Source organism: Corvus moneduloides, chromosome 3 (genome assembly GCF_009650955.1).
Source record: "Corvus moneduloides isolate bCorMon1 chromosome 3, bCorMon1.pri, whole genome shotgun sequence".
NCBI classification, from domain to species: Eukaryota; Metazoa; Chordata; class Aves; order Passeriformes; family Corvidae; genus Corvus; species Corvus moneduloides.
The window spans coordinates 80,445,028-80,459,570 of record NC_045478.1 but is presented as its reverse complement, the minus strand read 5'-3'; the positions used below and the strand labels follow the sequence as shown (position 1 = coordinate 80,459,570).

General features: G+C 37.9%; 1 protein-coding gene across 4 annotated transcripts in view; it reads left to right on the top strand.

Moving 5' to 3' along the window:
* SMOC2 (SPARC related modular calcium binding 2) overlaps positions 1-14,543 on the top strand; it is a 140,753-nt gene that overhangs the window by 56,045 nt on the left and 70,165 nt on the right. For all 4 annotated transcript variants that reach the window (XM_032102391.1, XM_032102390.1, XM_032102393.1 and 1 more), the window contains exons 3-5: positions 1,668-1,774; positions 2,884-2,983; positions 10,616-10,663. In XM_032102391.1, the coding sequence (XP_031958282.1) occupies positions 1,668-1,774; positions 2,884-2,983; positions 10,616-10,663 (255 nt within the window). The remainder of the gene's footprint in view (positions 1-1,667; positions 1,775-2,883; positions 2,984-10,615; positions 10,664-14,543) is intronic.

Sequence of the window (14,543 nt, the reverse complement as noted above, 5' to 3'; positions counted from 1 at the left end):
ATTAATGATACTAAGACTGAAACATAGTTTTTCAAAGTGAAACTATTTGTGTTTGGGGCATATTAGCAACATGAACTCTCATAGTGCTCCTGTGAGAAGAGTAAAATAACGCACAGAGCTAGTGCACACAAACCCAAGACCAGGAGGGACTTAGGAATATTAGAGTTAAGGGGTTCCAATTTTGTTTTCAGAATGCAGATGCTGAGGACCAGTTTCTGTCCTCAGTACACTCCTACACTTCCTCATCAGATTGCCTAGGACTTGAAGGGATTTGTTAATGCTACTGTTGCCAGGTGAGTTGTCCAAAGCTCAGTGGAGGTGACAAGTGAAGGGTTTACCGTGTCAAAAGGAACTTCTGCCATTCTGCCAAGTTTCCAGGATGGTTCTGTGAGTGTGTGTCTGGATCATACTGGCACAGAGAGGGTACTTGGGGGACTGGGAATTTAGATGTCTCACCTGTGTACTCCTAGGAATGCAAAACTCTCCCAAGTGCTGTTGCATCACTGTTCAGATTCTGTTCAATGTGCAGCTTGCATGGACTAGAGAGGCTGTCCCCATGCTTTTGCAGAATTGCGCAAGCATTACCGAATCACCGCAATACCCCTGTCTCACAGGTAATCACTGGACAGTTTTAGCCTTAAAATGGGATTAGCCAGTTTCTGTCAAACAGTCTTTAAACCAAACAGAGATCAGAAGCAGCAAATTTCTCTGCTTGTATGTTTGAAGTCATCCTAATTTCGATGTTACAGTCACATCTTGAAGTCATTAATACTAACTTAAGCTTTGTGGTATTCTCATTTTCACTGAAATTCCTCAGCTCAAGCAGATTCTGAAGTTCTGATTCTGCATCAGCAACATGCTAAAATTTGTAGTGTAAAAGGTAAAACAGCTGATGTTATGTGTCTTTTTTCAGCCCTTGGCTGCCTAGCTGAAATGAAGCATGTGTAGTAGACAATATAGTTTATTAGACAATAGAAACTCCACTGAATTAAAGCTGGCTGGTTTGCTAACTTGTCTTGGATGGAGACCAGTGCCAAGTAACAAAGGAGATGGTGCAAAAAACCTCACAGTGGAGAAAAAAGGAGGAGACTTGATGTGCCATGCTTAAATCATAAACTGTCATATTAAATTTTAGCACAATATGAATCCCAATAAGTCCCTGCACTGTACAGTATATTTAATCTTTTTTTTATCAGCATGGTGGGGACATCTGTAGTCACAGCTGAAGTTGCTGCCTAACTGCAGTAAGTAGGAAGTACAAGGCAGCTGTGTTCCTGCTGCCTCCTTTGGCTTTCCTGAAGCACTAGAAAGCTGTTGCTGCCACCAGCTCTGAAAGAGTATTGTGGGGTGCAGTGTGGCAGCTATTGCAGCGTTAAATTGAGAGGAAAAGCCCTGTTTGGGCTTCTGCTCTTTGGTGGCATTTGGAACAGAAAGGTTATTTCTCCAGGCATCTCTCCATTTCATTTCCCAGTTATGGATTATTGTCCAGAAATTATTGTCCTGCGTTGGTTTTCTTCCCTGAATTAATGCAAGCTGATCATACATTTTCACTTATTAAAATTCTGATTCTCTTTACATGAGTCTCAGAGCTGTCTTTTTTATAATATAGATGTTCACTTTTCTTTGATTAGCATCATCCAACTGACTTATCTTTTCCCTTTCTCTAGATGTTTCCAGATGCGTGGCTGAGAGGAAGTACACCCAAGAACAAGCTCGCAAAGAATTTCAACAAGTGTTTATCCCAGAATGCAATGATGATGGCACATATAGTCAGGTTGAAAATTTTTCATTCAGTGTCTTGCATGACTGGAAAGTCAGAGTATGCGTGTTTGAAAAGTGTGAAGAAGAGACAAATGCAATGAAGGGAAATGTAACTTCAAAATTAAATGTAATTTGTGCCAACACATCAGAAAAAATGGAAGGAAAATCTGCGTTATGTATGGAGTCCTTGTTCTCTTTTTCACAGTTGGCCAGCAAAGGAGCCAAACATTACTCCTGTTGGTGAATTACACTCCCTGTTCTTCTAGGATGAGGCAGCTGAGTCATTCTTGTAGCCCCCTGAATACTCATCAGATGGTAAAATGCTTGGAATTTGTGATCTGTTTGTGATTTGAACCAGAAATCTTACGACTGGAATCCATATCTTAAGTGCTAAAGCATGAATCATACAGAATCCTTCTGTATTCTCCAGTGAATTTCTTCACAAGCATTTGGTCTGAGACTAATTTACTTAGATCATGGAATTCAGAAGGAGCACAGTTAGAAGCTTATCCTGAGGTACATATTCCAGTCATGATCACCTTCTGCCACCTCTGTACTGCATTTCAGTTGTGGAGTTGTGCAGAAGACAATCTTTCTCTTTTTAAGCATGATGAAGGAAGTGATATTGGCCCTTAGAAAATATAATGAATTTGATTTCTGAGTGGAATTCCAAGAGCTTCCTTTCTGACAGCTTGGGATATGAATAATGCTGGCAGAAGCAGTCTGTCCTGCTCCTTCAGTGGGTGGAACAATGTGTTCTCTATGTGGAAAAAAACTCAGGATTACTTGTTTCTGGAACAGTTTATGTGTCCCAGAAGGAACTTCCTTGTGAGGTTTTTATGACACCTGCGCCTCACTCATCTAAGACAGGGTGTAAACAACCACATATTTCAATAGTTTTCTTTTCCATTTGATTCTGAAGGACCTACCACGCTTCGCTTGAAATATGCTGTATGCTAATAGATCATATATAGGACTGAGATGGGTCCATTGCAGTTTATTGTTCTAGGTTTTGTCAATATAGCTGGCTGGGTAAGTCTTTTGTGCTCATGTGTCATGAATGCTGTGGGATAACAGGCATATGTCTGACAAGCTGCATGTGGTTCTTGTTGTTTCTGACAGGTTCAGTGCCACAGTTACACTGGATACTGCTGGTGTGTCACTCCCAATGGTCGTCCTATCAGTGGTACTGCTGTGGCACACAAAACTCCCCGCTGCCCAGGTAAATCTTGTTTGGCTGGCCAGGTTGTATGACAGTATGTCATGAACAGTGGAGTTTATCTGTGACATCTGATTAGACATAAGCAAAAGAAGTTTTCATTGGAAGAGTGGTTCAGCCCAGAAACAGGTGGTGGTGGGAGCTGTGGATTCCCTATCCTTGGAGTTTGGTAAAATTCAACTGGATGAGGATCTGAGAAAGTTGGTCTAGCTTTTCATGTAGCTGTGCATAAAGTCTGAGGTCTCTGCCACCTTAAGGCTTCCTGTGATTCTAGGATTCATCTACTTTATTTGTACATTAATCTAGCTATTGAAGGTTTTCTGCAATGGTTCTTTATACCATATTTATGTGTCCATATATGAAACCAGGTGATTGAATTGCTGATATAGCAATTTATGTTGTAAACTCTCTTGCACATAAAGTCATTGCAAAAACATTTCAGAGGGATTTGCCTTTTTAGATAATTCAAATATTTAGAGTACGGGAAAAAACATAGAGGGAATGCCCATTTTTAACACAGCCCAGTGAAAAAACTCCCACAGCACATTCCATGAATGACCAAATCCAGAGTAGAAATAAGAATTAAAAAAAAGCATTAAGACAAAATGAAAAAATTGCCTGCAGAAATTAACTGGCAAATGAAACTCCCTTCCTTGCATAGTGCCTTTTGTCTTTCATTAGGACAATTAACAGGTCTTGGTTTTTAGGGATTTGCTTCTGACACTATTTCATTAACACTGATGATAAGTGTAAATCCCAAGTGTATGAACAGTTGTCAGAATTGCTGTTTATGCTCCTTGAGGTTGAGAGAATTGCACAGAACTATCTCTACAAATATTTGCACGCTCTATCTATTGCGTAACTATTTGTGCTGCAGCACCATTCTCCGTCAGAAAGTGGAAGAAATAGCTTTAAAAAGCCAATCCTGTAATGTGAATGAAGCTGAAAAAGAAAGTGGATCAGGGAATTTACCTGTCCTGATCTACTTCAATCATTCAAGCACAACATTGATATTTTTAATAAATAGATGGAGGAAGAAAGAGACTACTGAGAAAGTTTCAGCAAAGTTTATAGAAAGTTATGTTTATTTTTAAGGTCTTTCTAGTTAAAATGACTTCCAGAATCTTTCAATCATCTTGCCTGTAGGTGAACTTTATCCAGAAATAATACTCTTCAGAATATTCATTTTAATCCAGTCGGAAAAGTCACTGTGAAGCAAGACTCAATTGTGAAAAATAATATAAAATATTAAGAAACCTTAAAATAGAGGAAAATGTGCATTCATTTTCATTTCAGTGTAATTATCATTTATGACTGGTTTGCATCTTCAGAAGACACATGGATGTGTCTTCTTTAATTGTGGATGCGCCATCCCTGGAAATGTTCAAGGCCAGGCTGGATGGGGCTCTGAGCAACCTGATCTAGTGGAAGGCATCCCTGCCCATGGCAGGGGGTTTGGAATGAGATGAACTTTAAATTCCCTTGCAAACCATTCTGTGATTCTATGATGCTATGGCTAGGACAGCACTTTCATACTTCAGTGTAATTTTGAGTAGAGATGTTTTCACATCCATAGCAAGGGCTTCTCTGAGAGTTCACCTTTGTTTCTTTCTCTGAAAAATCCATTTTTAGCTTGATCCCAGACTTTCACTGACATCGGTAATAAAAGGGTTATGCTGGGGCTGAAAGTTCAATAAATAATTGAACAGGTTGTCAGACGTCTCATAACAGATGGCACTATTTTGGCTCAAAATGTTGTTGAATTACTTGCTATATTTTCACTTCTTGTATTTGTACTAGTATTATTGAGGAGCAGCTGCAATGTAGTTCCCAGATAATTAATCGATTAATATGAGAATTATTCAATATCTCTACAGGAACCTAACCCTAGTTCCTCTCAAAGGTATGTTCATGTGCCTAGCAGATAAACTGCCAGACTGCTTCAGCTCTATTTTGGAGGGGTGGGAAGGGAAGTTATTTTCGCAGAAATGTTAAGGTGAAGGTCATAGTAGCACTCAAATTGAATTTAGTAGCTCAGAGATAAATAAACTGCTCCAGAGCACAGGTGAGTATGCACAGTCTTATTTTGATCCATGGAAAGATTGTGGGTAATTTTTCAGTTTTTATGAGACCCTGTGGGATTATCTCTGCGTATTTCATCCCCTGCTTGTATCAGTGTTCTCATGTTTTACTGTTCACCACTTATCCTTTGTCCCTCAGGAAAGAAGTCCAGCTACAGCAGACTTTGGAAGTAAGACTTGAAATGCTAGGGGATTTTGCAGTGGTGTTGGCTAAGGACTCAGTTTTGAGAGATCTGGAGAAACATTCTCATTCAACAGAGAAGACAGCTACAGATTTTCTCAGAAAGTTATGGGGTATAATAAGGCAAAATCTTAGTTCGTATATTGCAAAATGAAAGTCTGGTGCACAACTGCACTCTTCTCCCATTTCTCAATATATATTCAAAATTGCCATCTGCTTAGGATAATGGAGTTGGTTTTTTTTTCCTCACAAGACTGTTGATGTTTTCCAGATCACTATTGATTCCCTTCTGTACATTTTTATTTGGTATGACTATGCACAGGAATTGTAATCAAAACTTTAATGGGTCAACTGAAGTTGCATGGACGTACTCCTGTTTTAACTAGTATTACAGAGATGTCATTTCTGCCAATACTGTTGTCCCTTGTCAGTGCAATACACTGTGTCTTCCTAGCCTTGATGCAGGAACTGCCTTGCTATTTTTGATATGCAGGCAGATCTCCTGCAGTGGTGGCATCCTGACATGTTTCATTATTTTCGCTTGCTTCTATGTATTCTGCAGGCTGGATGCTATATATATTTCAAAGATATTTATGCTAATTTCTCAGTTTGCCTGTACCATACCTTTTTCTCCCAAGATCACTTTTGCCATGTTTTTCCTTTAGAGGAAAATGTGTACAGACAATCAAGATGCTTTTGTAATGATTTTCTCATAGGTAATGTGCTACCATGGAATGTATGAAAATTTCTTGTTTTAATGAAAATGTTCGGGTAATTTTCAGTTCTAGGTTAGTTTTTCAGTAACTTCAGATAAGGTTCAAATACATGTTTAATCAACTGTGCTATTTTGAAATTATGGGATAATTTATTGCTTTTCGTTTTCTCCCAGTGGAACTACCTTTGGTGAGTGCCCAGAAATAAGAAAGAAGAACATGGCAGTCTGGAAGAACTTGAATTTTAATAGAGGAAATATGGAGCAGAATTTAGGATGGGCAGTTACGAGTTTGGTTTACTGATTCCAGCCCTTATCCATGCTTCTCATTTACTGTGTGATACTGGATATGTGAGGCAACCTCTACAGTTCCCTAACTGTTAATGTTGGTTAGCTGAATAACATGGTGTTTCCTAAAGTTATCACAGGTCCCGTGTATAAGTGGAAAAGTGTTCCATGTATATTTTTAACCTATGAACAATAGCTGCCTGAGCCATTCTTTGCTCATTGAGTTGTTCTTGTTGCTCTTATTTAAGCTGCCTTTTGTGCAAATGTGGAAGGATGAAGGTCATTAAAAAGCAGCATTAGAAAATGTGGAGCTTTCCAACTGTTTTATGTGAACCTTTGCTTTAATTACTGTATCTTTACCTGAAAGAGGCTTTTCTTCCATCCTTTTCAGTTTTTCCCACGTCAACATTTGGTACTGCTAAGACACACATGATAAATCTCAAAATGCTGTTCCACTCCATGAAAATAGTCTTCACTATTTCAGGAGCAATGGTGAGAGGGGCAGTAAATTAAACACGTTCCCATGATGGCATTAAAAAGAAAGCTCCTTAAAAATGATGAATGTCTCCCAGTACTTTCACTAAAGAACACCAGACATAAAAAAAGACATTTTTACAACACTGCCTCTCTGTTATCAGCGCTTCAGGGGACTACAGAAATTCCATAGGCAGGGAGTCCTGAGAAATGGGGCAGAAGTTGAGAAGCAGGTGTTAAATTATCATTGGAAAATACGGTGTTTGCCTATTGTAGGGGTTTGTTTATGCCCTATTAAATATGCTGGGCTCCTGCCAGTGAAATTGCAGAGGTATGGAGACATGTTTTATTCTCCTGTGAAGTAGTTTTTCTACCTTTTGATTAAGATGCCATGATCATCTTTTATGACCAAAATACAAGTACCTTTAGAAATTCAGAACTCTTCAAGTATAGTATTATATAATATATATTTGGGAAGGCAATGAAATTTTAAAATTTACATTAAATTGTTTTTGTTAGCTGGAGAAAAATATCCATATCATTGAGATATTTTGTCCTCTTACATAGTACTTTTCCTATGTATACATAGTCAGACACAACCATAGGTGAGATAGGAATAGCAGGGGGAGTTTAACTTTCTTGATGTCTGCATTCAGTGATTACATACCAAATATTTTTTAGCAGGAGTTCAGAAATCACTATCTAAACTAGATAATAATATATTTTTACCTTCTCTTTTAAAGCCCAGTCCCATATGATCCTAACTATAGAAAATGGATACGCTAAAATCACAAACCACAAAACTCACATCACATTCCCTTGGAAGTTTTATTGTGCCTCAGATGCTGTTAGAGTGAAATTGAATGGAACTGTGGGGTTTGCAATAACTAAGGCATGAATATGTCTGCCTTTAAAAAAAAAAGTTCACCAGAATCATAAATAGATAGATGGCTAAGCAAGTGTACAAGCTTGAATGGTACTAAATTCTTCCTGTTAAAGTAATGCTGCTGAATCTAGTACCCCTCCTTGTCCTCCATCATTCCATAAGGATGTATTTTATGTGGTGATTTGGTTGCTTACAAAGTACTGAAAACTTGGAAGCCAATTGCACTGCCTAACTTTTAGACAAGTTATAATTGCTGGTTTTGTTTCTTGCCTAGCTGAAAATGTGGGGATTCATCTTGATATTGAAGACACAATTTCCTAAAAACTTGCAAATGCAACTTCCTATCACCATTTAAGCTAGAAGTGCTTCTACCTTAAATATACTCAGAAAATGATAGAAAAAAAGATACAAACTCAATAACTCCTTACCTCTAATTTAGAGACAACAGGAAAAGTTTCTGCTGCATAAATTGAAAATTTCAGGTGGAACTATATGAAGGGCACAGGTTTTCCTTTATATAAAATTCTGTGAATATTTTTGTTGACTTCCTAAGACTATTTAAAAAATTGTTAGCCTAGTAAACCTAATTTTCATAGAATTCATCTAATTTCTTACTGAAATTAGATTCAGTATGATAAAGTTAGTTTTTAGTACTAGTAAATGTCACTCTCTTCCTCCCTCCATTAATTTTCCATGAAAATTTAGGGTAAAAAAAAAAAAGTCAAATTCAATTCTCCCTGTATAATTCTGTAATTCTCACCATTTCTCATATAGATTAAGTGATGTGAATGCATCTGGAAAGATATTTCTGCTTTCAGTTTAAGATGTGGAATATTATATAAATTTCAATGTGTTAAATTACTTATGTATAAACTGAGTTCAATTTATAATAATACTTCAAATGTACATAGAGAGACAACGCTGGTGCCAAACAGGAGCAGAGTGGGTATCAGTGGCAGTTCATCACACACATTCCCCATGCTGAGACATCATTTCTACTTACAAATAAAAAATCTGTTTAAAATGCTTGTGTGACTGAGAGTCAGGCCTAAAATATCTGGATTTGCAAGAAAATTATAATTACAAGCCTGTGCATCAAAATGAAATTCAGAAACTACAGAGTTAATAGTAACTGGATGAAATTTGAGGAAAGATTGGATCACTGGTATTTAGTACAATTAGAAAAACCTGTAATTTTGTATGTAGTACTTCTGAACACTGGAACATCTTATTTGAGTTCAAGCTGAGCCTTTTATCAAATGCAAGCCAAGCACCAAAAACTCAGATCTTCTGGCTTCAGCATAAATACAAAATCTGCGTCCTCTTCAGACTGAACAACATGGATTAGTATTGGAGTCTATTTAGAGCAAGCTATCCCAAACATCCTTGGATATAATTTCTACAGTGATAGCAACTTTATTTTTCCTGCCTGAATTAATACTGACGCATCACTAAGTTTATTGAATTTCTGGTGACTCAAAGATAACATAATAAAAGTACACTACAATACACTATAGCCATAAAAGGAAACTAGTCTAAACAAGGGTATTTCTAATATGGATATATAAAGCTGTAATATGGATATATAAAGCTGTATTAAGAACTGCATCCATCAGTAGGTTACCAGCTTGGCTGCACTGCTATGTATTCTTTTATGGAGGCTTTAAAATCAGCAGGATTGATTTGTAATGTTAGGCATCTTCCCACTGGCAGACTCTTTGTCTAAACTTCCTGCTGAAGTAACCATCAGTTCAGTGTCGTAAGCAAGCCCTGTGATTTAGTGGGTTCTCTCATTTAAATTGTCCTTTTAGAACCCAATTATTGTGCTCCAAGGTTTGGGTTTTCTTTAGTGTGTTTTAAACACAGTGAAAGTAGTTGTTCCAGGGGAATAAATTAAGAAAATTAAGGCAGCTAAATTATTTCACACACATACAAGCATCAGTCAGATGCGTGGTTTTGGTTGTTTTTTTCATTATAGCAGGTGTATGTAAGAAGAGACTATGTGGTAAGAATTGAGACTTCATGCTTTTAAATTTTGGTCACTCCATGTGGCTCTTCAGAGAGAAAAATACCACTTTTAAAGGTGATTTTTAATGCAGCAGAGACAGATAAATTGTTAAAAAGTGGCTAATAATTAGAATCATAAAAAATAAAAATGGATGTAATGACACATAAGCAAGAAATAAGGAAGGATTTCTATTTTAAACCCTAAGGACAATTGCCTCCTTGAAAAACTACTGAGAAAACTAGTGAATTCTCCATTTCTTGATGGCTTGAAAGCAAGGCTGGATTCTGGGTTGGGTTGGAATCCAGGCTGGAAGAATAAGCTGTAAAAACCCATCTCTTGTAATCTTCCTGACTCCCTTCTCACTTCTGCTGTCTCTTCTCCCAAGGGCCGCAGCTCTGGGGATGTGTCGTGAGCCCAGCTCAGGCTCAGAATAAGGCTCTATGTTCCTGCCACCCCCCAGCACACAATCCCTTTCCCACACCAGTGTAGGGTTTCCACAAGGCTTTGTGTGAAGCCTTTAGACCAGAAAAGGGACAGTTTTTATTCTGGGCCAGGTCTGGGGTAGAGGCTGAAAAAGCCCCGCAGAGCAGCTGAGGTGTGAGGGCAAGACTGAGCAGAGGGAGGGAGCTGCCCTGTACAAGGGACCACGAGGGAGTGATGCTCCTTCCTGCTGAACCTGTCCTTGCTGGGACAGTGGGAAAGGGAAAGGGGAAGGGTGATCCTGCAGCACATGAGCATGTTCTTGCACTTGTGCCTGTGTAGTGTTTAATGCCACCTCTTCCTCAGGTCCTGGATCCACTGTCAGTGGAGTCTGACCGTGTATGGGTTGCACACAAATGCAGAAGTCAGGCAAATCTAAAACCTATGGTTTGCCAAGGAAGAATTTGCTGGTATTTATTGCTGTAATATACACAAACAAATTGTTAAAGCTGAACTGTATTTCTTAAATAGCATATTAGAAGTGAAAATAGTATTTTTCTGGTTAATTCCTTTTTCCAATTGCAGGTTCAGTGAGTGAGAAGCTGCCACAACGAGAAGGTGCAGGCAAAACAGGTAAATATCTTAGCTGGCCTTTAAATAGAAGCTAAAATAGCTGTGGGAGACACTACTGTGGTTTTCCATATATTTAAATTATCAATATAAATTTGTGTTGTATTATAGCTGCATATGTAATATATATGCATGCATACATGTTGCTAATTTTATGCTTGCATTGTAGGCATTTAGTAAACTTATAAGTATAAACATCTATATATGTATGCATGTATTTATATATATGCATGTATGCATAGACACTGTATTTTTCTAGTCTCAGTCCTACAGAATTTGCAATTCAATGCTGTTTGGAAGAGAACTTTCATTCCCAAATCCATACTCTGAAATATATTCCCATATTTTTTGCTTCTTCTGGAGGAGAGATTATTCTGTCTATTTGATAAAGACATCATTCTACAGTCCCAAAATCTTAGGAACTGGAGTTCTCACTTTATTTCCATAACAAGCATAACAATCAGTGCTTGCTTGAGTCATCTTGGACCCAGAACTTTGCTTTATATTGTGATTAATTTATCTGATGGCTTATATTTATGGCCAGAAGATTGTTGTTGTTTGATATAGATCATGATGTATATCTTTTTGGCAGGACAAAATCTGATGTGAATATAACATAGCTGGTTGATTTAAATGAGTGAGATGTCTGTGCTCTAAACAACACTAAAGCTTACACTCACCAAACACTTAAAAGAACTTTAGATTCAGCTGAAGAAAACATACTGAATATTTCTGTCAGTTATACTGATAATTTTAAAGAAGTTGCTCATTTTTGTTCTAGTGTTAATGCCTATCTGTTTGGAGCACTGTAAATATAATTGAATTTTTTTTACAGGAGCTTTTGCAGTATTGTAATAAATTAACATTTAAACAAACTATAGTTCTGTTAGGCTAAAAGAATCAGTATTTCTTTAAGGCTAATAATTACAAAGTACTGAAAAATTGTTCCTTCATGTATTTCCAGACAAATTGTGGGTTCCACTAACCTTAGGTTGCTCATTTGCTTCAGGTCTGGACTTTCATTTTCAGCTTTGAACGGAACAAAGTATCCCGTATATAAAACTTGTCTGGAATCCTTTATTTTTGTTTGTGCCTGTGGCAGCTGAGCTACCGAACCCTGAATGAACAGTCATAGAACAAGGAAATGAGCACAGTTTATCAAATCTCCCTTTTTACCACGTATATTTGTGTCTCAAGTGACATGATTGCATTTTACTCATTCCCTGTTTTTATTCTCCAGCACAAGCCTGCAGCCTGAAAGGCTTCTGACCTGGTTCCCAGGTGGTCCCTGCTTCTTCTCAAATGCTGCTGTCTTTCTCTCCTCACCCTTCTTCCAGATGGTCACTGCCTTATGCTTTAAATAAAGTAATGTTATCAGAGACATCCCAAATTCTTTAGAGACTGTCACACAGTAGAGACCAGGATCATATGTCTATCTGAGTTAAGGAGCTGTGCTTCAGCTTCACAGCCAGTGTAGTAAAACATATTTTGTAGCTCAGCTTGCAAGGGCACAGCAGTATTTTTTGAAACAACCATAACACTCTCTGCTCCTCTCTCCTCTGCATGTTCCTGTGGACTAACCAGGAGTGTCTGCCCATATTGTAGCCCAGCAAGCTTAGGCTGGTTCACAGTGTTCTCAGTGCTCCAGAGACTGTGCTTCAGACCTTCAAGGTGTGGTCTTGAGGACTCTACTCAAGAGACAGCATAAACTTGAGACAGTCTCCCCTTCCAAGGTGCCTCATAGATATGGATCTGGTGAGCCATATCTGTTGTAGTTGTGCAACTTTCTTTCTCTGGGTATTCCAATACTGAAAGAAAATTTCCAGCTGCAGATATTGGAGATCAGGGGCTTTGTTTGCATGTTTTTAAATTTAAACATTAAACTGAGTAGAAATGAAGCTTAAAAGATATTCCCTTAAGTATATTCTCTGGCCCCACAGTTCTCTCCTCTATCCAAGGAAAATACTTAGACTCTGAAAAGCACAGGTGTCAGAGTTGGGATCACATCCCTTTTTTCTGATTCTTAGCTGACTGCAGGACTGTGTTCTTGGTAACTGAACTCTGACAGCAAACAGAATTTAAACAGGTTTGTGTTTAAATATATACATATATGGACTGGTATGTATGTGCCAGACAGGAAGAATTGTGCCATTAGTCTGTGAGATATCTAATTCATATAAATCATTAAACATATGTTGTATTACAGCAACAACACCACCACCAAAATTGTTTTAAATGCTGCATGAACAAAGTTCAGGAGGCTAATTTTGATTGAGATGATTATTGCTGAAGTTGCAGCATTATGCTGAATTTCAGGTAATTACATAAGATTAACTGTGTCACAAACCAAAACTGTGTACCAAAAGATGATTAGTAAAGTGTCATTTAAATACAAACCCAAGTTTCTGGCTTGGATCTTGGTAATACCTTCCTCCCGTAAGTTGCCTTCTAAAATTCTGGGTTTTCTGAATCACATATTGATCGATGATTTAAATATATGTCTTGATTTTCAGTGCACTAGGATACTTGATGGCCTCTCTGAAATTAATCAATGGTCTTATTCCACCACCCAGAGGACACCACAGAAATGCCAGCAAAACTAATGAGGAGTGACAGTCTTTCATAGCATTGGAGCAAAGAATCCTGCCATTGTGTGGAAATGAAGAATGAGCACTCTTAAATCTCCTTATGCCTTGGTTAGATAATTTTGCATTGAAAATATGCTCCCGTTGCTGCTGCTTTGGTTTTGTGAAAAGCATAGAGGTCACTATGCTGTGGCTGGAAATTTGGGTTTACCTGCTGTCAATATCTACTTGGTATCTGTATTTGCTGTGACCTAGACTGTGACCTTTAGAGGCAAAGGTCAGAGTGACCCCAAAACCTCTGCATGATTTAAAGACAACTCAGACTTAATAAAGCCCCCAAACAGTGATGGTGACAGCAAAGAGAACAGGAGGCTCTTCTGAATTGCAGTAGCAAGAAGAAAAGGAAAGAGATAGTGTGTTAGCCTAAAAGCTGCTGCTCACTGTTACCCAGGTAAGGCTACATGCCAGAAGCAGCTTCTCAGTTACCTTTGCTTCTGTCTTCCATGAAAATGCCAGGAAAACGATCTGGAAACTATTTTGGTCTGAGATACAATTGTGAAACTGCAAGAAATAGTAATAAAACCTTTGCATGGAAGATGCTGTTTACTGCGGTACACCTTGGTCTTGGAGTTAGCTCCATGCTGCAGGAAACAGCAATGACTGGAAAATATGTACTGGTATGGTCTCCTGAGTCATATTTACCCCACATCTGCAATAGTTTTAAATAAAAACTGTAATAAAGTAAAGAAAAATCTTTGGTACCACTCTTTTTAGCAAAAGCTGATTTAAAAAAATTTTTATGTTCAGTTTTTCTTTTCCAGTGCTACGTCCACTGTGTTTTACTGAACCTAAAATGACTCACATCTTCTTGTCATTTCTGTAATTTTCCCTCCCTCTTTTCTTGCAGTAATCGTTGGTAGTGGATGGGTGGAGAATGCTGACCAGAGGATAACAGTTATGCAAACAATATTCTGGCTATATAATCTGTGAATCTTACTTAAAAAAATTAACTTGATTCTTAAATAGATCCTGCTGTGCTGAAAAATACCTTGGATTATAAGGTGTCTGCAGCCACACTTTCTCTCCAGACTGTTTTTGCTTTCACAGGTCTCACTTCTTCCATACATTTGTCTAATTATTTCGTTAGAAATTCTGATTTTTCAGTTATAATATCTAGGTATCAATGTGTAGCATTAGAAAAGAAGAATTACACTCCAGAGAGCAACTTGATCACTTCATGCATCACCAAAGACCATGCAATAAATTCATCATCCATAACCTCAAACCCCATCCATTTA